The following is a 21,358-nucleotide window of genomic DNA, read 5'->3' as shown; positions in this document are numbered from 1 at the left end:
TACTAATTCCACTGTATGAGTTATTTCATTGTGGGGGGTGGGTGTGTGTGTGTGTGTGAGAATGGAAGTGTGAGTTTGTGTGTGTACGTGTGTGTGTATATGTGTGTACGTGTTTGTGTATATGTGTGTGTACGTGTGTGTACGTGAGTGTACGTGAGTGTATACGTGTGTGAGCATTAGTGAGATCATTAGTGAGATTCTGATCTCACTAATGATCTCACTAATGCTCACACACGTATACACTCACGTACACTCACGTACACACACGTACACACACACACTTGTGTGAGCTTGTGTGTGTACGTGTGTGTGTGTACGTGTGCTCCTTGACGCCTATGCCGTTGTGTAATTGTCATCGAGATGACACTGTTTTTCTTGGACAAATTTCAGAGATCAGAACGGATTTAAAGTCATTTTTTTTATTTTCCCCCGGGAGCACTAGTGCATGTCCGACGTGTCTAACGAACAAAGTACTCGTATCGAAACAATGAACAGAAAATCCTTTATAACTCTACAAACATCTGCACTGACTCTATAAACAGATAAGTCTGTTCCAGCACCAGTACGAACATGAGGTCGTTTGATATTAGATACAGTCTGATGACCGCCATGTCTCTGTCACTCTGTGGTCTACAGTAAAGTTCCCATGACCGGCACTGATGTAAACCAGGGACCCGTGGTGCCATCTTTATAACGATGTATTTCATTTCTGACATTTCAATTCTATAAACCACATGTGCACATCATCCTACGATGTTCCACAGAGCTCCATGGGATCGTAGCTTTATTCCCTGTACAATACAGCAGCCCGAAAGTACTTTACGTTTTATATAACAGCTTCAAAACATCTAAGAGGTTTCTCAAATACAATAACCAGTAGATGACCTTAAAACGCAATATATACTGGGTCTCATTTAACCAGGCTACAAACTCATATATAATTCACATACAAAGTTTGGAGGCTGAAAATTACGCCTTAGGCTCCGACCACAATTGAAACAATCTGGGATATTGAATGCTTGTGGTATATTACGGTTCGTGCTTATAAAGCATGTAGAACAGTAGCCTTTGAAATAGCCTGCGATGGTAAATATAGAATAGCACAAGGTTCTTCACACACGGAGTCAAAAGGTTTATAAGCATCTGAGCCTCACACCCATGTGTACTGGTTTATTCCCTGTGTGTTTGCTGTTATAATGAGCTCCAGGCCACTCTTCTGTGAAGTCTTTCCACTAGAGGTTGGCGTGGGTCTGTGGGGATTAGTGATCATTCAGCTACAGGAGCGTTAGTGAGATCAGACACTGGTGTTGGAGTGTGTCTGTGGGGATTAGTGATCATTCAGCTACAGGGGCATTAGTGAGATCAGACACTGATGTTGGAGTGTGTCTGTGGGGATTAGTGATCATTCAGCTACAGGAGCATTAGTGAGATCAGACACTGATGTTGGAGTGTGTCTGTGGGGATTAGTGATCATTCAGCTACAGGAGCGTTAGTGAGATCAGACACTGGTGTTGGAGTGTGTCTGTGGGGATTAGTGATCATTCAGCTACAGGAGTGTTAGTGAGATCAGACACTGATGTTGGAGTGTGTGTGTGGGGATTAGTGATCATTCAGCTACAGGAGCGTTAGTGAGATCAGACACTGATGTTGGAGTGTGTCTGTGGGGATTAGTGATCATTCAGCTACAGGAGCATTAGTGAGATCAGACACTGATGTTGGAGTGTGTCTGTGGGGATTAGTGATCATTCAGCTACAGGAGCATTAGTGAGATCAGACACTGATGTTGGAGTGTGTCTGTGGGGATTAGTGATCATTCAGCTACAGGAGTGTTAGTGAGATCAGACACTGATGTTGGAGTGTGTGTGTGGGGATTAGTGATCATTCAGCTACAGGAGCATTAGTGAGATCAGACACTGATGGTGTAAGAGTGAGGAGGTCTGGGGTTCAGTCGGTGTTCCAGTTCATCCCAAAGGTGTTCAGTAGGGTTGAGTCAAAGTCAGGGTTCAGTGCAGGACACTCGAGTTCTTCCACTCCAACATTCACACACCATGTCTTCATGGAGCTCAGGGGCTTTGTGTACAGGGGCGTCGTCCCTTGAAAAATCTGCAGTAATCTGGAACCTGGATGAGAATCTCAAAGCAATGTTTTGACATCTTTTGGAATCCAAGCCACAAATAAACAACGCTCTACCAGGTACTTCTAGGTGAGTGCATGAACACACCCTGGTTTGTATATTGTACTCAGAAATGAAGATACAGATTATATATTCTGATTCTGGTCATTCTGGTCACAGTGTATTTAACACATTGCTTGCATGAGGATCTGATTCTTTTTTTTTCTTCTTTGCACCATACTTTATTAAAAAAATCTTGAAGATATCAAAGAGATGTCACACTTCTCTTTAATACCTAGCGGGAAGACATGAGGGAGTTGATGATAAGCCAAAAAAAAAAAAAAAAAGCCTAGTCTCTGTGCCAGTGCATTAGGAAAGATCATGGGAACCAGAGGCGATAGCCAGAGAGTGTTTCAGAGCAGTAGTGGGAGTGATCTGGCCTTGCTGTTCTTCTGGATCATGTCGACATTCTGATTCCAAACCTTATCCTGAGCTCTGCTTGACTACAGCACCGTGCGCCACGCTTATGGACTCTTTCGTTGTAGATTTCAGTTCACCTCGGCATTTATATACACTTCAGATTACTCTGCTCCAGCTGGCTATGGATTACAATAGCTGAGTAATTGTTTTAACAGTGTGGGTGTGTTGGTTGGAAGACACACAGATTGCAGTGTGGGATATTTCAAAACGAACCAACACATTTCGACCATATGTTCATCTAGGCTTCACAATCCCTTACTTTTACTCATACTAATATACCACTCATAACTAGAATAATGTTATTTTTAGCATCCAGTGTGTACCGCAAATTAGAAACGTCTCTTCTTTGGAACTAGTTTTATGTTCTGTTGCCATAACACTGACATACAGTGCAGTACAGAAAGCAGTTGGTATCTAGTCTCATAATGTCAGCATGTTTAGCTGAAATATTTTGTAGCCTTGTAAATCTGCTTTTATTTTATTCATCACAGCATAGTTTACATAGAATGGGTGATGAACAAACCACAGCTCCATGAATTTGGCAGATATTTCTGTTCTGAGCAGATGCTCCAGGGCCAAATAGAGGCAATAATTAATATTCATATCCATAAACTTATTCTAAAAAGCGCATGTTGTAGCCGAGAAACAGTGACATGAAACCCTTTTTATTTTCCATCTGTTGCTGAAGATAATCAAAAAATCCCCTCGATTCATAACAAGACACACGCTTTCATATCCATCTGTGTTTATTCCTTTCTATCCTCTCATTTGTCTTTCTGGCCAAAATGTTCACAGCTCGGTAGAATTCATTTTGAGCTGTATATTGTGTGGCTTGCACAAAGATATGCACTATTCTCAAATACTCATGGACATTTACATCTCTCTCTCTCTGTCTTTCTCTCTCTTTCAATTCAAGTTATATTCAATTCAATTCAAGTTCATTTGTATAGCGCTTTTTACAATAAACGTTGTCTCAAAGCAGCTTTACAGAACATAAACATAGAGCAGAAGGTAAACATAACGAATGATAAAGGAAATAACGAATAATAAAAGTAAAAGAATTGCCAGAATAAAAAATTCTAGATTATTATTAGATGTATATAGTTCACAGTTTGTATGTATTTATTCCCTTATGAGCAAGTCTGAGGTGACTCAGGCAGCAGTGGCAAGGAAAAACTCCCTTAAATTGGTAAAGGAAGAAACCTTGAGAGGAACCGGACCCAAGGGGGAACCCATCCTCATATGGGTGACACTGGGGGCGTGATTGTAATATACAGTATATGTATATATATTAAATGTTGTATTGGTGTAAAGATCATGGACTTCGGATCTCCTTAGAATCACAGAGTCTAACTGGAGATGTCTTGGAATTAGACTCTCTGTCTAGGGAAGTGGTAGCTCAGTGGTTAAGGTGTTGGGCTACTGATCGGAAGGTCATGGGTTCGAACCCCAGGTCCACCAAGCTGCCACTGCTGGGCCCCTGAGCAAGGCCCTTAACCCTCAGTTGCTCACTGTAAGTCACTCTGGATAAGGGTGTCTGCTAAATGCCGTAAATGTAAAATGTAAATGTCTTTCACTCACTATTGCTAAATGTAAGGAATCATAATTATGGACACATACACTCATGGAGCACTTTATGAGGAATACCTGTACACCGACACATTCATGCGGTCATGTAGCAGCACGGTGTATAACATCATATAACATACTGATCAGCAACTTGGAGAAACGTTCACATCAACCATCCGTTCTGGGACCATCAATCATACCAACGAGATCTTATATTTTTTCCCCATTTGGTGGTTGGAGTATTTTTGTAACTGATGATCTCCTAGAATTGTCACACACAACAGACTCTAGAGTTTACTGAATGGTGCACTAAAGAAAAAAAACATATCCAGTGAGCATCAAGCTGACAGAACAACTAATAGCATAGAGTATATCCATGGACCCCAACCTGTATTGTGTCAACAGTCCACGCTGGCGGAGATGGTGTAACAGTGTGGAATGTTTTCTTGGCACACTTTGGGCCTGTCGATACCAATCAATCATCACTTGGTCAAAGCCACACACTACTTGAGTATTGTTGCTGACTATAAGCTTCCTTGACCCATGACCACAATTTATCTTCTAATGACTTTCTCCAGCATGATAATTCAGCATGTGACAGAGCAACAGTCGTTTCAACTTGGTTTCATGAACCTGACCATAAGTCAGGTGTTCTTCCCAGTCAGCAGATCTCAGTCCAGTAGACCATCTTTAGGATGGGGTAGAACAGGAGATGCACAGCATCAGAGTGCTTCAGGAAATTTGCACAGATATGTACTCAGTATAAACTTTCTTCTACTCAGAGCTCATATACATTAATCCAGGTTAAAAAACACATTTGTATAGTCTAGCTTTTTATGAATAGCTTTTCTTAAGTAAAGTACAGAAGCAGATCTGGAAGGTTCATGGGCATAGAGTTTTTGGTGAACTGGGATGTCTGTATGCTGTCACCTTACCACCCTCGCAAGTCGTTAGGTTTGCAGACTGCGGAGTGGTGGGACGCTATATGACCCAGGAAGCCCTCGTGTCTGTCACACCTTCTGGCTCTCCCATTGCTAGTCGTGCTGGAGTCCCTGTTTGCACTTTGCACAAAACTTACATTGTAAATCATCTGATTACAATCATACATAGCAATTCTCTCTCTCTCTCTCTCTCTCTCTCTCTCTCTCTCTCTCTCTCTCTCTCTCTCTCTCTCTCTCTCCCTTTCTCTGTGTGATGTATGATCATAAATAAAACTCCACAGAACACCACAGTTATCAGCATCGATTCCACCCGATCTACTCATCCAAACGCGAGATGAGAACCAAGTCTATAAGCCCTGCATTCCTCTCACCCAGCTCATGCCCTGTTCCCCTTCAGCATAACTGTGCACACTACCACCTACAGTACCTCAACTGAACCTGTTCCATGATAATGCCCTTGTGCACAAATCTCCTGATCTCCATGAAGACATGTTAGGTTTGGAGTGGAAGAACATGAGTGTCCTGTACAGACGCCTCGGCCCTATTGAACACCTTTGGGCTGAACGTTGGCTGCAAGGCAGGCCTTCTTTATCAGCGTCTCTTCCTGACCTCACTAACGATTCTTTATCTGAATGAACACAAATTCCTACACACACTTTAATATCTTGAGCCTTCCCAGAAGAAAGAGTGAATACGAATGCAATAATAAGGTATCTTTATATCTTTGGGCATATAGTATACAGTGATGTACAAGCATGCATGTATGTCTACAGCACTGTATTGCATTCCACATCATACTACAGAACTTGCTATTCATATCTCAAACTTGTGCATCTGCCTCGTGTGTTTTGTAGGTTTTCACTGTATGTTCTTCTGTCATAAACACTGTATATATTCGCTGTAGAACAAGAGTTTCATTGTTTTGGTATTTCTGTTTGGCATGCGTTTATTTTCTGCATTTTTTGTCTTGAAGTCAAAAAACTATAGTGTATTAGGAAAAAAATGCTGATGTCTTCACTTCCTTTTTTGGTACTCTTTTAGCCATGATATATGAGTCTGCATATTGTTAAAGTGTGTTCTTTCTCTTACTTTCTCTCTCTCACACAATAAGATGTCTCCTCAAGCCTATGTTTCATCATGCAGGGGCAACAGACCTCACATCCACAACTAAACTGTCTCACTTATGAACATTACTGACTAGGAAAGCATTTTTTTTTTTTTTTGGTTGAAGTATGAAATTCACTATGCAGTCAAAAAGATAGTACAGTATATGTAAATCCCACCATGTCACAGCCATAATATTTACATTTACATTTACAGCATTTGGCAAACGCCCTTATCCAGAGCGACGTACATAAGTGCTTAAATCTCTAACATTGAATACATTAATGCTGCTCACTAGGTTACATACTTAAGATACCATGAGTTTAAAACATTTGTTCAAAGTTACAATGAAAAAGTGTCAATTTAGGAAAGAAGATAAGGAAAGAAGTGTTAGTTGAAGTGTTTCCTGAATAAGTAGGTCTTCAACCGCGGCTTGAAAATAGCCAGTGACTCAGCTGTCCGGACCTCTAGGGTAAGTTCATTCCACCACCTTGGTGTCAGAACAGAGAAGAGTCTTGTAGTATACTTGCCTCTTACCCTGAGAGATGGTGGAACCAGTCGAGCAGTGCTGGTAGATCGGAGGGTGTGGGGTGCAGTGCGAGGAGTGATGAGGGCTTTGAGGTAAGAGGGAGCTGGTCCATTTTTGGCTTTGTAGGCCAGCATTAGTGTTTTGAATCGGATACGTGCAGCTACCGGAAGCCAGTGGAGGGATCGCAGCAGCAAGGTGGTATGGAGAACCTTGGCAGATTGAAAACAAGCCGTGCAGCTGCATTTTGGATCGTTTGCAGAGGACGGATTGCGTTCATAAGTAGACCTGCCAGCAGTGCGTTGCAGTAATCCAGTCTAGAAATGACAAGAGACTGAACAAGTACCTGAGCAGTCTGTGTGGACAAAAATGGCCGAATCCTTCTAATGTTGTAGAGAAGAAACCGACATGAGCGAGTCACATTAGCAACATGAGAGGAAAAGGACAGTTGATTGTCCATGGTTACCCCAAGGATGCAAGCTGTGGCTGAAGGGGAGATCAGATCGTTGTGCAAGGATATAGCAAGATCATGACCTGGGGATGAATCACCTGGGATGAACAGCAGTTCAGTTTTGCTAGGATTGAGCTTTAACTGATGAGCAGTCATCCATGATGAAATTTCTGCCAGACATGCTGAGATCCGATCAGAAGCTGTGGCATCTGAGGGTGGGAAAGAGAAGATAAGTTGTGTATCATCAGCATAGCAGTGGTAAGAGAACCCATGTGATGAAATAACTTCCCCAAGAGAATGAGTATACAGGGAGAAAAGACGAGGACCAAGTACTGAGCCCTGTGGGACACCAGTGGAGAGTCTGCATGGAGCAGATGTCACTCCCTACATGTTACCTGATATGAGCGTCCTTCCAGGTAGGAAGCAAACCATTAATATTAAAACCAGTGACAGGTGAACATGCAGTTCCTGATGTTGATGTGATGGAAGTAGAAAGAATGGGCAACAGCATGTGGGAGGATCTCAGGGACATTGACATGGGCTACATTGTGCTGTCTAGATGACGGTCAGAGCATCTCCAGGATTTGTTGTGTGTTCAGGGTCAATGACAGTCATGGGCACACAAGGCTCAATGATGATCCCACAGCAGAGCTACTATAGCAACATAGTGCTGAAATGCATTTCTGTCGATATGCCAGAGTTAGCCAGATGGCTATTTTTCACATGTAGTCCCCAGACAGATGGTAATAGTCACCCTAAAAAAGATAAAAGTAAATAAAAGTACATATTGAAATAAGAATAAAACTACAATACATTTAATAAAAGTACTAAGTATTAGCTATGATGTACATCAGAAACAGAAGACGCCAGCAATCAAACAAACATCAGACAAATACATAAACACGTACACATACAATAAACAAAAAAACCATCAGGGGGCAACAAGAGCAGGTCAAAAACTACGCTAATGTTGACAGCAGTTTATAAGGGTAAGGTTCCACTCAGTGGCAGCGGTTTGGCCAAATACACTTTTCCTAAAGGGAATGATACAATCTCCCCTCACTGCTTCTAGCTGTGGATGGGTGAATAAAATGAAGTCACAAAGTAATCATTTAGTCATGTATTCAGATGCATATTACTCGAGCTATGTTTCAGGTTATTAAATGATTTACAGTAGCACCTAATCAGAGAGGACAGGGTCAGGGTTAGCGGTTTCACATCTGGCTCGTTTGGAGCGTTTGAATATGTATATTTGTATTAAAGCGCTCCAAACGAGCCAGATGCTCAGCACCACACCAAAACTATCAGACTGAGACCAGACCGAGGATGCCTAAGCCCGAATTCAAACAAACTGTGGAGTGGGTCACTTTTAGTGAAAAAGCAACCCAACCCATCGACCTACGAACCAACCAACCAACAAACATAGCACGAAGACAGCAGCAATTCGAAAACAAATCCCACCTCTTCAATATAAAATGGTGTGTAATCACACTTCTCTGAACAATAAGAACAACTACAGCTAAACAGAAAGCCTCACTAACTCACAGAGCTGCTGACTATCCAGCTTGAGCGCATATGTTTTGCATAACCACATTTAGGTATGCTATGAAATTTTACTGTGTGATAAAAAGCAACATTGAGAAGAGTTTAAATCAGCGTTTCGGAACAAATCTGTGAGGTTGTGGTCTCGTGAGGTCGGAACTAATGTCCTACAGTCTGGTGTTAGATCTTCCTGAGGAATGGAATAAAATACAATACAAAAAAATGTGAATGTTTTAAGATCATTAGTGTTGGTATAAAATGTATTGCATTAATCGTTTAAAATAGATTTGTTTAAGCTGTATTGTTAGAAAACACGAGAACTGCATACATCTACAGTACATTATGTCTGGGTTGAACATTTCAGGCATTCGTTGTCATCAAATACAAAACCATATGGTTCTCTGAAACAGAAGGTCTAAGCAGAAAGAGGTGAGCGAGTCTTGTATCCCTAAACATAGGCATTATACACAAAGCTGATAGTCTGTATGACTGGTTTAAATCCAGTGTGCTAGTATATAATGCCAAAACAATAACCCATTTGGGGTGGAGCAGCATGCATCAAACACAAGCCAGTGATTTTCCTCTAGAATTTCAAATAAACCACAGACACATGACGAGGCGAGATTTACTGCCTTCTGCTTCCATGTACATGGTGCGTGCAACCAATCAGTATTTGGCTCACCCTCATTTTCTCAGAGCAAATGTATTAAATCCAGATATATTCCTGCACATATAAAACGCGAAATGAGTATAATTCGCTTCAAGTCCTCTCAGATTGTGTAGAAGCAACGGTGAACACGGGTGAAAAGGTGCCATTAAAAATGCTAAACTTTACAGGCGCGGTAAGAAGGCTCAGCTTTATTTGACACTCCCCTGTGTGCTGTATAACACTTTATTTTACTCTAAAATTTATTAGAACTTCTCAGATTAGCCTATTAACCAAATCATTTATGTTATTTAATGAAGTTTCCCAGGTTTACGGTTCAGCTCAGTGGTGTACTGGACGTCGGGAGCCCTGCAGGACAGCATGATCTAATAAAACTCTCCAAAGATTTGTACATCGTTTACAAGCAGTAACTTGTAACATAACCTCTCGGGCTCTAGCAGAACCTCTGAGGGCTGAGGTACGGTAGACTAAAGGCTTTGCAGGAAACACTTACGAAACTTTAATTAGATCCTGCTATTCGTAAGATTCGTAAATGTTTATGTTCTAAGTCGTACGATTTTTTAAGGGACAATAGAAAAACTTCCTCTAGCTCACTGAAAGCTTAAATAGGTTTTACTTTTTAAAAATATGGCATAAATGCCCGGATTTATTAAGGAGTATTATACTGTGAATAAGCAGCTTAAAATGGATTGTTTCGTGTGTACATGACTGGTCAAGCCAACTTGAATGAATTTTTATTAATTTGGCGGAATCGGTTTTAAGCCGCACGCAGATAATATGCATGTACCTTATCTGTGTCAGACCCGACCTCCTCTGCGATGCCTGTATTCATGGGAAAGACAACATCTAATGCCTTGTGCCATTTGTGCGTTTCACAGATTTGCAATAATCTTCTGCTAAGGGTTAGGATTAAATGCTCTGTTTTTTACTAATCTTGTTAATAACAGCTTACTTTTGGCCCCGGAAATATGAACTAACACAATCCTCCGAAGATTTGTAGAGTTTAATTACATCTAGGCTAAAGATATTCCATCTGTTTTTCACAACTCCATACAGTATATTTCCTGTCAGCACACATTTCTTTTGAGTCCATTACACAAAAAAATCTAATAAATAAATGCTGACACAAATCTGTCTTTTTACTATTGTTTAAAAAGAATATATATATATATATATATATATATATATATATATATATATATATATATATATATATATATATATATATATATATATGGTAACTTGAATTGTCATACAGTAAAGATATAACGGCAAATTCATTAAATAGTAGGATCGAAGACCAGTTCTGTTCTCATGATAGTGTTATAATGCAACATTTTGCTTGGGTCATCCATCTGTTAAGGACACTGAACTGAAAAAAAGTATTAAAAAGATGTTGGTCCATATTCCCAGCACTGCCACACAATCATACCCTGCACTGCCTTGCCTCTCCTCAGTGAATAACATGACACAAAACAAAAGTGAAGGCTCCACTGCAAGAGCTTAGTAATAGAAATCTCTGAATTCACGCTACTACTAAAACATCCATCCATTCATCCATCCATCCATCCATCCATCCATCCATCCATCCATCCATCCATCTGTCCATCTTCTATAGCCTTTTTCCCCACACAGAATCTCTTGGGGGACATGAGGCACAATACAGGAGACACCACAGGGGGCCAACCCATTACAAAGCACATTCATACACCATGGACAATTAGAGATGTCAATCAGCCCAAAACACGTGTATATAGACTTGAGGAGGACACCAGAGAACCCCGATTAAACATCAGGGAAGTACAGGCACACATTCCACACACACACACACACACACACACACACACACACACACACACACACACACACACACACACACACACACACACACACACACACACAGGGCAAAGACAGGAATTAGACCCTCAAACCTGGAAAATGTGCTAACCACTAAGCCAAATGGTGTTACCAAATGTTTTAGACCTACATTTAGTTGGGGGTTGAGGGTTCGATTCCCGCATCCGCCTTGTGTGTGTGGATTTTGCATGTTCTCCCCGTGCCTTGGGGGTTTCCTCCGGGTACTCCGGTTGCCTCCCACCGGTCCAAAGACATGCATGGTAGGTTGATTGGCATCTCTGGAAAATTGTCCATAGTGTGTGAGTGTGTGTGAGTGAATGAGAGTGTGTGTGTGTGTGTGTGTGTGTGTGTGTGTGTGTGTGTGTGTGTGTGTGTGTGTGTGTGTGTGTGTGTGTGTGTGCCCTGCGATGGGTTGGCACTCTGTCCAGGGTGTATCCTGCCTTGATGCCCGATGATGCCTGAGATACAGGCTCCCCATGACCCGAGAAGTTCTTATAAGCGGTAGTAAATGAATGAATGAATGAATGAATGTTGTTGTAATTGAGTTGATGTGCTCAGGCTGGTTTCTCTTACCAAGTGCACAGGTATTTTATTTCAATGTTTATATGTGACATACACTTGAAGACCTCACATTACAGATTTATTCCCTGTGTGTTTGCTGTTATAATAAGCTCCACCGTTTTTTTCTGTGAAGGCTTTCCACCAGATGTTGGAATGTGGCTGTGGGGATTAGTGATTTACATTTACATTTACATTCACAACATTTGGCAAAAAAATTGAAATGTACTGCCAAATTCTCCAAAATGCCTTTAGAGATGGCGTTTGGTAGAAAAATGAACATTCAATTCCCAGGCAACAGCTCTGGTGGACATTTCTGCAGTCAGCATGCCAATTGCACGCTCCCTCAAAACGAGACATCTGTGGCATTGTGCTGTGTGATAAAAACTGCACATTTTAGAGTGGCCTTTTATTGTGGCCAGCCTAAGGCAAACCTGTGCAATAATCAGCATCATGATCTGCCACACCTGTGAGGTGGGTGGATTATTTAGGCAAAGAAGAACTGCTCACTCACTAACGTAGATTTATACAGATTTATGAACAATATTTGAGAGAAATAGGCTTTTGTGTAGGGGGTCACGGTGGCTTGGTGGTTAGCATGTTCGCCTCAAACCTCCAGGGTTGGGGGTTCGATTCCTGCCTCCGCCTCTGCCTTGTGTGTGTGGAGTTTGCATGTTCTCCCCGTGCCTCGGGGGTTTCCTCCGGGTACTCCGGTTTCCTCCCCCAGTCCAAAGACATGCATGGTAGGTTGATTAGCATCTCTGGAAAATTGTCCGTAGTGTGTGAGTGAATGAGTGTGTGTGTGTGTGCCCTGTGATGGGTTGGCACTCCGTCCAGGGTGTATCCTGCCTCGATGCCCGATGACGCCTGAGATAGGCACAGGCTCCCGGTGACCCGAGAAGTTCGGATAAGCGGTAGAAAATGAATGAATAAATGAATGAATGAATGAACATAGAAAAAGTCTTAGATCTTTGAGTTCAGCTCATGATGTGTTTATAATTTTGTTCAGTGTATACATCAGTATACATACTGTGAGTGATGGTCTGCTTCCCACATACTTGTTGCCATACACTATCTGCCAAAGTTTCATCTCTGTCCTGTTTATTTTAACATTGCATATATATTATAGTTTAATCTCTCTGCTGATTCATAAAAGTTTATAGATTACAAATACATGTTTAAGTAAACAAGTATTATATGTATGCAGTGTGCACACAGGTCGTAGTAAGAAAACTGGAAAGCGAGAAATACAGTATAATAACATATGCACGGATTTTAGGCTACATGACATTACATGACACTCTTATTTTCTCTCTTGTCAAATAAATCTGTTAAATCGTAAACATGCTCTGCCATGACTACACGCGCGTGCACAGGCGGTTCGTGTTGCCACGGCAACAGGTATCCAGGAAGTTTGTTTACCGTAGCAACCGAGCACGCGATCACGGATAGAAGGCTCCATCCAAACTAGCGTTACAATATAGCGTAACGGCTTCACAATATATTGATCATTGTACGTAAGCGTGTGTATCAGGTAACAGAGATGGACTCCAGGTCTCTGATGTCATTGGATTTGATGTGTGGGAACGGGCTGGCCCTGAGCACCGAGCACAAGGCAGCTCTACACACATCTCTGCTCATTGTGAAGAGAAATTACAAATTTAACAAAGTCCTGTTCTGGGGAAAGATCCTGGGAATTAAACATGATTATTTCATTGCTCAAGGGGTCGGAGAAGATGAAATGAAGGACAAAAAGTACTTATACAGGTAAGAAGTACATTCACCTGTTACTTTAATAAACACCTGTGCACATGTTCATGCAGGTTTATGCATCATGTGACAACTGTGTGTGTGTGTGTGTGTGTGTGTGTGTGTGTGTGTGTGTGTGTGTGTGTGTGTGTGTGTGAGAGAGAGAGAGAGAGTGTGTGTTTTATTAGAATAGAAAACAATGCAATGAAAAATAAAATAAGATTAAAAATAGAATTAGTGGAACCAGTGGAAAGCCTTTATTGTTTAGTGGAGCTTATTATCAGAATCAGAATCAGAATCAGGTATAATAATAATAATAATAATAATAATAATAATAATAATAATAATCATTTTTATTATTTTTATTATTATAACAATAATGATGATGATGATGATGATGATGATGATAATGATAATAACAACAACGACAATAATAATAATAATAATAATAATAATGATGATGATGATGATGATGATGATGATGATGATGATGCACTAATGCAGGATGTGCAAAATGGCCAGTGCAAATTAGAACTGCTACATATATCACAACTGAAAGAAAACATGAACTGTACATTAGTGCAGGATGTAGAATAGTGGACCAGTGTGAGGAAGGAAGGTGCATTATAACAGTCAGATATGTGAACATTAATGTAATGTATCTGAGCAGTGGTGGGGCAGTTTATTAATGTCCAAGGTGGTGAATAACAGACCATGCTGAGTCCTGGATGTTGTTGATTAGGCCAGTTGATGATGAAAAGAAACTGTTTTTGTGGCGTGAAGGTTTAGTTTTTATAGACCGCAGCCTTCTGCCAGAGGGGACTGCCTCAAAGAGATTGTGTCCAGGGTGAGACGGGTCAGGGGTTTATAACAGTAAAGGAAGAATAAATCAGGAACATTCAATAAGCACGTACTGATGACGAACATGCTTTCAAACCTTTTGCCCTAAATTGAATATATATATATTTATATATATATATATATATATATATATATATATATATATTTTTATATATATATTTACTGGATTTGTCTTCAGTGTTTTAGACGTATACAAATAGCTTTTTATATGATACCTCCAAAAAATATTTTATTTATTTGTTTATTTATTTATTTGTTTGTTTGTTTGTTTATTTTAATAAATGTATCATTTATTATAATATTATAATAACTTTCTACAGAAACAATATAAAAATTAATTATTGAAACAAAAAATGTATGTATGTATGGATGTAATGTTGCTTTGTAAAGTAATATTTCGGTGTTCTGTTCTGTTCTTTCTTTCTTTCTTTCTTTGCTTATTTGCTTATTTGTTTGTTTGTTTCACAATAAAATATTTAGCATATAAAAAACATTTTTAAGGCTCTGTACAGAGAAATGCACACAAAAGTAATTATGAAAAATGATGAAGCATGAATATATTATAATGTTAATGTCCATGTGATAGCAGTCAAACGTTTGACACCTGTTTACTAGATTTGACAGATTTAGAATAGTAATAAAGACATTAAGTTCTCTGAAATAAGACAATGTTAATGTTGAAATAATGTTTGGATTCAGAATCGGATCTTAATGAAATGAAATGTCACTACTTACATTTATCTAAACTTTTGACTGGTAGTTTATATGTAAACCGCCCTCATGTATATATCTTGCTGTAGATATACATGTTAGAAGATTTGTTCACTTTTACCTTTATTTCTCATCTAGTTTTAATTGCATGAATTGGCACTTGCTTCCTCATGCCACCGAGGCCCTGGCAGAGGAGGTGGCTGTGGTGGCTACGGGACGTTTTACCGGCGATCCGGCTCACATATACGAGCACACTGAAGTACAGCACCGGGGAGAGGGAGAAGATGCTGTGGAGGAGGAAGTCATGGTGAGCCAGAGAAATGCTTGGGACAGTTACTAGACAGGATTGTGGCCTGGTAATAACAACCAGAGAGAAGATGGCTTAATATTTTCACTTTAGTATTTTTCAGTAGTTTCCACCAAGTAAGTAGGAAACAAAATGAATGATGTAATCTGTAAAGCTGGTGTCTGCAAAGAAGTTTCGGTTAACATGGAGTAAACATAAATCTGTGATAAATGAGATGTTTAGATTCAGGACTGAAATAAGATCTACAGTACAAGGCACTTTTAAATAACATTCATGGTCATTATCATGCTGCATCGATGCTGCGTTTCTGTTCTGTAGGTGAAAGTGAGTGAAGAGAAACGGCTAGCCGTGGCTGTGTCTACCATCGATAAAGAGGTGGCCTTTGTGCCACGAGGCGCATACGTTAAGAGTCCTCATGGCACTGTTCAGACTAACCGCAGCTTTGAGGGTAAGGTTACTGCGTAACTTTCTGTCTTGTGTGTGTGTGTGGATCCGTGTTTACTTTTGGAGATAAGCTGCAGCTGTCTGTGAGTATTAGTCTGGGCTGTGACTCAGCTCTCTCTTCATGGTTTAGTGGAAGAGATTTTTCAAGGAGAAAATGAACTGTTTCTCAACTTGTGGTACTGTGTGTTATATTCCTGCGAATAATACTTCATCCCTTATGGTTATGTACATACGTATATGTACTATGCAGAAATTATAATTAAACTAAAGTGAATAATCCTTCATAGAGTTTTCTGTATTCTATCCCTAGGCCTAAGCCCTACAGAGATAACCAAGTTAAACAATTATTTACACTTCACTGAACCCAAGAACCTGAAGAAGAAATCCATTTTACAAATGGCTGATCTTAACCCTTCCATTGACTTCCTGGATCCTCTAAGTGATGACATTCCCAAAGGTAAATCTTTTACGAATGGGGGGGTGTATATATATCTATATATGAGCCAAAACATAATGTTAATTATCTCTAACACTGATATAAACATACTGTCGATTATTTCATAACAGTTGCATGACTCAAGGTCTGGGATATATTAGAGGCTACAGTATGTGGAGAGTGTGTACTCTCATGGCTCTTTTACATACCTGTGATAATCCTGTCCATTCGGGAAAAAAAACATTCGGGACCTGCTCGTGCGCCTGGGTGTATTAATAAGAAATCCAAAGAGCATGATCGACGTTTAATCATATGATTCGTGTGGGTTACTGCAACTTTATTACGACATGCTTAAAGCATGATAGGCTGTGCAAACTGTAACACATGCCTCAGCTGAAAGAATATTTAGTGCTTGCTAATTATTAATGTTATATACTATTAAATATTTATTGAGGGGGAACGGTGGCTTAGTGGTTAGCACGTTCGCCTCACACCTCCAGGGTTGGGGGTTCGATTCCCGCCTCTGCCTTGTGTGTGTGTGTGTGGAGTTTGCATGTTCTCCCCATGCCTCGGGGGTTTCCTCCGGGTACTCCGGTTTCCTCCCCTGGTCCAAAGACATGCATGGTAGGTTGATTGGCATCTCTGGAAAAATGTCCAGAGTGTGTGAGTGTGTGAGTGAATGGGAGTGTGTGTGTGTGCCCTGCGATGGGTTGGCACTCCGTCCAGGGTGTATCCTGCCTCGTTGCTCGATGACGCCTGAGATAGGCACAGGCTCCCCGTGACCCGAGAAGTTCGGATAAGCGGTAGAAAATGAATGAATGAATGAATGAATGAATGAATGAATGCTTTTCTGTGCTTCAGGCTTTACCATTGTAGCTCATTTCATTGTCCCAGCTGGTTCAATGTGACCTTTTATGGAGTTTTGTGGGCGTCACTAAATGCAAACGAGCAGTGTAAGGGACGTGCTTTATGGCAGACGAACACACAGTATGTAATAATCCGTATGTGATAATCAGCTTTTGTGAAACTTTTGTAAATCCAGCTGAATTTTTTTTTAATCCCGTTTGGCTTTTGTTGACTTTAATAAAAGCTTGATAAATGAGGTCTGATGTCAGGAATAGTTTGTGGAACATGAGAAAGAGTTCAAGATGTTGCCCTGGCCTCTGAATTCCCCAGGTCTCAATATGTTAGAAAATCTGTGGGATGTGTTGAAACAATCTGCGGTGCCTTCACCTCTCTTCACTATATGTGTTTTGAAGGATCTGCTGCTAACATCCTAGTGTCAGATACCACAGCAAACCATCTTAACTTTACAGCCCATGACGTTACACAGTCCTCGACATTCTTGACATCTCTTGACGAATCACAGAAAAACAATATCTGAGGATTGAGTAATTCCGTCCAACTTAAACAAATTGGTATCCAGTACATATAACTTCCACATAATAAAAACGGGTCGAATGATGATCCTGCTTGCGATTCAAATGATGATGCTGACAGTCAAATGGCACGAACGGGGAAGTGAAATGTGATAATGGTGTAAATACGTCTATGTCTGGTCTGTGTGGCTGGAAATCTTCCATCTATTGAGTGATGCAAATTGGTAACCGGCTGACTCGAGGCACAACGGAGGCACAGTACTGTGAACTGTGATTCCATTGTTCTCTGTTCTTCTGTTCATTTTTACTTCTCGTAAGAGGTTACACTTATGGGTGAGTGATAGCTCTGTCGCTCTTTCCCATGAATTTTTTGACACAACCACGAACAAGAAGACGACTATGAAGAAAAAAAAATAAATATTCCTGTGATTTCATTTTAAGGAGAACTACTACAAGTCATAGTTTGGTTTAGTTTCATAGCTGGTGACTGCATACACTGTAGATGAGCATAGAAATAAGATCCGGTCTGAATGACTTTGCATTAACTGAGCGTCTTCTCAGTCCTCGGTAGGTCTCGTTCCTATTCCTTAGACAGATGGAATCTGTAAAGTACAGTACAGTATGTCTGGTCGTCCTTGAAATAGACAGAAACATGGCTTTAATTCATGGTGGGGAAATCTATTTATTAGAAATCTACATCTTAGTGCATTTAGAGCCCCATCACTCAACACGACAGGGCTGATTCTAGCCATTATGGGTTGCTACGGTGATGTCTAGCTACATTTTTACTCCACAATCTCATGTGTTCCAGTCACCACCCAGAGACAGAAAATGGCAAAAACTACAAAAAGCGAATCTGAATGCCTTCCATTATGATATAGGATTACTTAAAAAGTAAGTAAGTAATTAAATATTTAAAGAATTCTTTTCAGCAAGTCTTTGGATGTATTAAACAGTCGGGATCATTGCACAGTATGCACTGTAAGTGGCCCTGACACTTGGCCTTGGCTTGATAAATCATTTGCTCAAACTCTTACATGCTTTCTCTTTTACTCATGCCTCAAAACTGTCTCTGCTCTTACTTCTTAAGAAGCCCAAACATTTCTTACAGCTCCCATACAGACAAAAACATGCTCTTAATGTGAATGGGTTCATCTGGATGCCTTCCCATTTCCCCACACTATCCAGGAGCATCATGTTCTTAACTTCTCCTAGTTTTTTTTTTTTACCACATAAAAGCCAACTGAACTTTATTATCAGGAGATTTTGACCCTCAGTTGACCCTGGTACATGGGGAAACGTACACAAACTGAGCACTTGCTTCGACTTTGCTCTCAAAACAATCTAAATCTCGATTCTTTGTGGTTTGGAGTCCACAAGGTGTAAGAAAAATATTCCTTTCAGATTCTGTTGCATGTTGCCCCTATGGTCCTGTTTCTACTCCATCCCTAAGATGTTCTACTGGATTCAAATCACACTGAAGGACACTTGTTATGTTCATGAAACACATGCTGCTTTATCATGCCGGAAGACATCATTAGAAGATAAATGACATGAAGGAAGCAAATGGTCAACAACAATACTGGAATAGTCTGTGGCATTTAAGTGGTGACTGATTGGTATTAACAGGCCCAATGTGTGCCGAGAAAACATTCCGCAACATTACACCATTTAGGCCAGCGTGGTCCGATGACACAATACCGTAGGTTCGAGTTATTGGTGAGCCTGTTTGCCAATTTCTGAGCCTGTGTGCCTCAGCAGAAAATCCAGGTTGTGTTATTCCAGTCTTGTTTTGGTGAGTCTGTGCCAGAAAGTGGACCCCAACGTGGTTCCCCCAACTGAGGTGCCCTTGAGCAAGGCACCGAACCCCCCAACTGCTCCCCGTGCGCCGCAGCATAAATGGCTGCCCACTGTTCCGGGTGTGTGTTCACTGCTGTGTGTGTGTGTGTGTGTGTTCACTGCTGTGTGTGTGTGTGTTCACTGCTGTGTGTGTGTTCACTGCTGTGTGTGTGTGTGTGTTCACTGCTGTGTGTGTGTTTCACTGCTGTGTGTGTGCACTTTGGATGGGTTAAATGCAGAGAACAAATTCTGAGTATGGGTCACCGTACTTAGCCGTATGTCACGTCACGTTAGTCACTATCTTCCGCTGCTGTAGCTTATCACCCTCAAGGTTTGATGTGCATTCTGAGATACTTTTCTGCTCACCACAATAATACAGAATGGATTTCTGAGTTGTCTGACTGTTGCGAAGCAGTCTGGCCATTCTCCATTGATCTCTGTCATCTACAAGGCATTTATGTCTGTGGATTTTAAGGCTTACTCAGGCAATACTTCAGCCAGAGCCTGTGTACTTTTTTTTCATTTCTTTCTAATTAATCTTTCGGCTGCTCCCTGTTCGGGTCGCCACAGCGGATCACGTGGTCCGCGTATTAGATTTGGCTCAGGTTTTCACCAGATGCCCTTCCTGACGCAACCCTCAAATTTTTATCTGAGAGTTAACTTTTCAGTGTCTGGGTTATAGCGCCGTGACCGGGAATGGAACCCAGGCTCAATGAGAGAGCGGGACCCTGCAGCTGGACCACCGGGGGAGCCGGTGTACCGTACAAGCACACAAAAAAATAAGACTGTATATAATACTGTATTCACATCAAACCTGACAAAGCTTTCCACTTTTGCTTCCTCTATTTGATTACTTTCCATTTTCTTTTATTAGCTATCTCTCTTTTATGAGCCATCAAGATGCCATTTTTGTCATCATACAGACCCTCATTTATATATTTATTCATTCCCGAGAAAGGACGGATGCATAATGAGAGATCAGTTACACAAGATAAGAACAAATTCCATGCACAATGGATTTGTTGGTATTTACAGTTGGAAAAAAAAAGCTTACGTGAGCTTATTTCTCACGTGTCGATCTCACTCAGGTCCGTTTCTCTGCTGGAGAAAGAAATGGATTAGAATTAATCGTATCATGTACATACATAGTCGACCAAGAATTTTGATCCTTCATTGTTTTTACTTTAGAATTTACCTCCTGACGTTGTATCACTGTGCTAGTGCTTTAAACTGTCTGCTCCAAACGAAGCAGTGTATTATGGGATAAGAAGTCATCAAAATTGCACATGACATGAGTTCCTGATACTGTATAAGTTTCTGCAGTTTCCCAGAAACTGGTGGTAGGTCTTACTTTCGCTCAACAGTTACGACACCGAACATTTCTGTGGATTTGTAATTATGGTTTATTCCCGTTAAATGACATAATATGTTTTAAGTGCCTGTGAAATGAAATGTGAGTAAATATGAAAGTAGCCCTGGTTCTGTGTTCTGTTCACAGGATCATGGAGTTTACAGTTCGAACATGGCAGCAGAGTCTGCGTTATCAGGAGTCTGCTGTGGCTCGGCTTGACCTTCTTCCACATACCCGCAACCCCGGAACACGGTTACATCTACGTGGGAGACGGCCTCAAGAACCTGGACCTACCGGTCATGATGTAGAGATTAAAGTGAACGATTAACTCATTCCTGTAAACACATTAACAGTGTCATAAGCTTTCTTGTAAATGTACTAAAAACATAAACGTCATTGAACCTGAGGAAGTGTCTTAAACTATCTTGTCAGTCGAACTTCCCACCCATTACCATATACACACACCCCTTCAC

General features: G+C 40.7%; 2 protein-coding genes across 3 annotated transcripts in view; both read left to right on the top strand.

Annotated features, from left to right (window-relative positions):
* The window catches only part of tmem63a (transmembrane protein 63A), a 37,753-nt gene extending 37,747 nt beyond the window's left edge, over positions 1-6 (top strand). For both annotated transcript variants that reach the window (XM_047804053.1, XM_047804052.1), the window contains exon 23: positions 1-6. This exon is cut by the window's left edge and continues 1,048 nt beyond it. The gene's annotated coding sequence lies outside the window, so the exon portion shown is untranslated.
* A 13,200-nt stretch (positions 7-13,206) lies between these two features.
* Positions 13,207-21,291, top strand: rsph9 (radial spoke head component 9). The gene is made up of 5 exons (XM_027151089.2): positions 13,207-13,575; positions 15,268-15,436; positions 15,755-15,884; positions 16,191-16,337; positions 21,033-21,291. The coding sequence occupies exons 1-5, from the start codon at positions 13,352-13,354 to the stop codon at positions 21,191-21,193; spliced, it is 831 nt and encodes a 276-aa protein (XP_027006890.2). The 5' UTR covers positions 13,207-13,351; the 3' UTR covers positions 21,194-21,291.
* The last annotated feature ends 67 nt before the right edge of the window (positions 21,292-21,358 follow it).

The sequence above is a fragment of the Tachysurus fulvidraco genome, chromosome 19 (genome assembly GCF_022655615.1).
Source record: "Tachysurus fulvidraco isolate hzauxx_2018 chromosome 19, HZAU_PFXX_2.0, whole genome shotgun sequence".
NCBI classification, from domain to species: domain Eukaryota; kingdom Metazoa; phylum Chordata; class Actinopteri; order Siluriformes; family Bagridae; genus Tachysurus; species Tachysurus fulvidraco.
This window is presented reverse-complemented; position numbering and strand designations above follow the sequence as displayed.

Bases quoted from the DNA above. Each gene is read 5' to 3' on its own strand.
- rsph9 (XM_027151089.2), top strand. From the start codon at position 13,352: ATGGACTCCAGGTCTCTGATGTCATTGGATTTGATGTGTGGGAACGGG. The intron at 13,576-15,267 runs GTAAGAAGTACA...TTTCTCATCTAG, and splicing joins GACAAAAAGTACTTATACAG to TTTTAATTGCATGAATTGGC. The intron at 15,437-15,754 runs GTGAGCCAGAGA...TCTGTTCTGTAG, and splicing joins CTGTGGAGGAGGAAGTCATG to GTGAAAGTGAGTGAAGAGAA.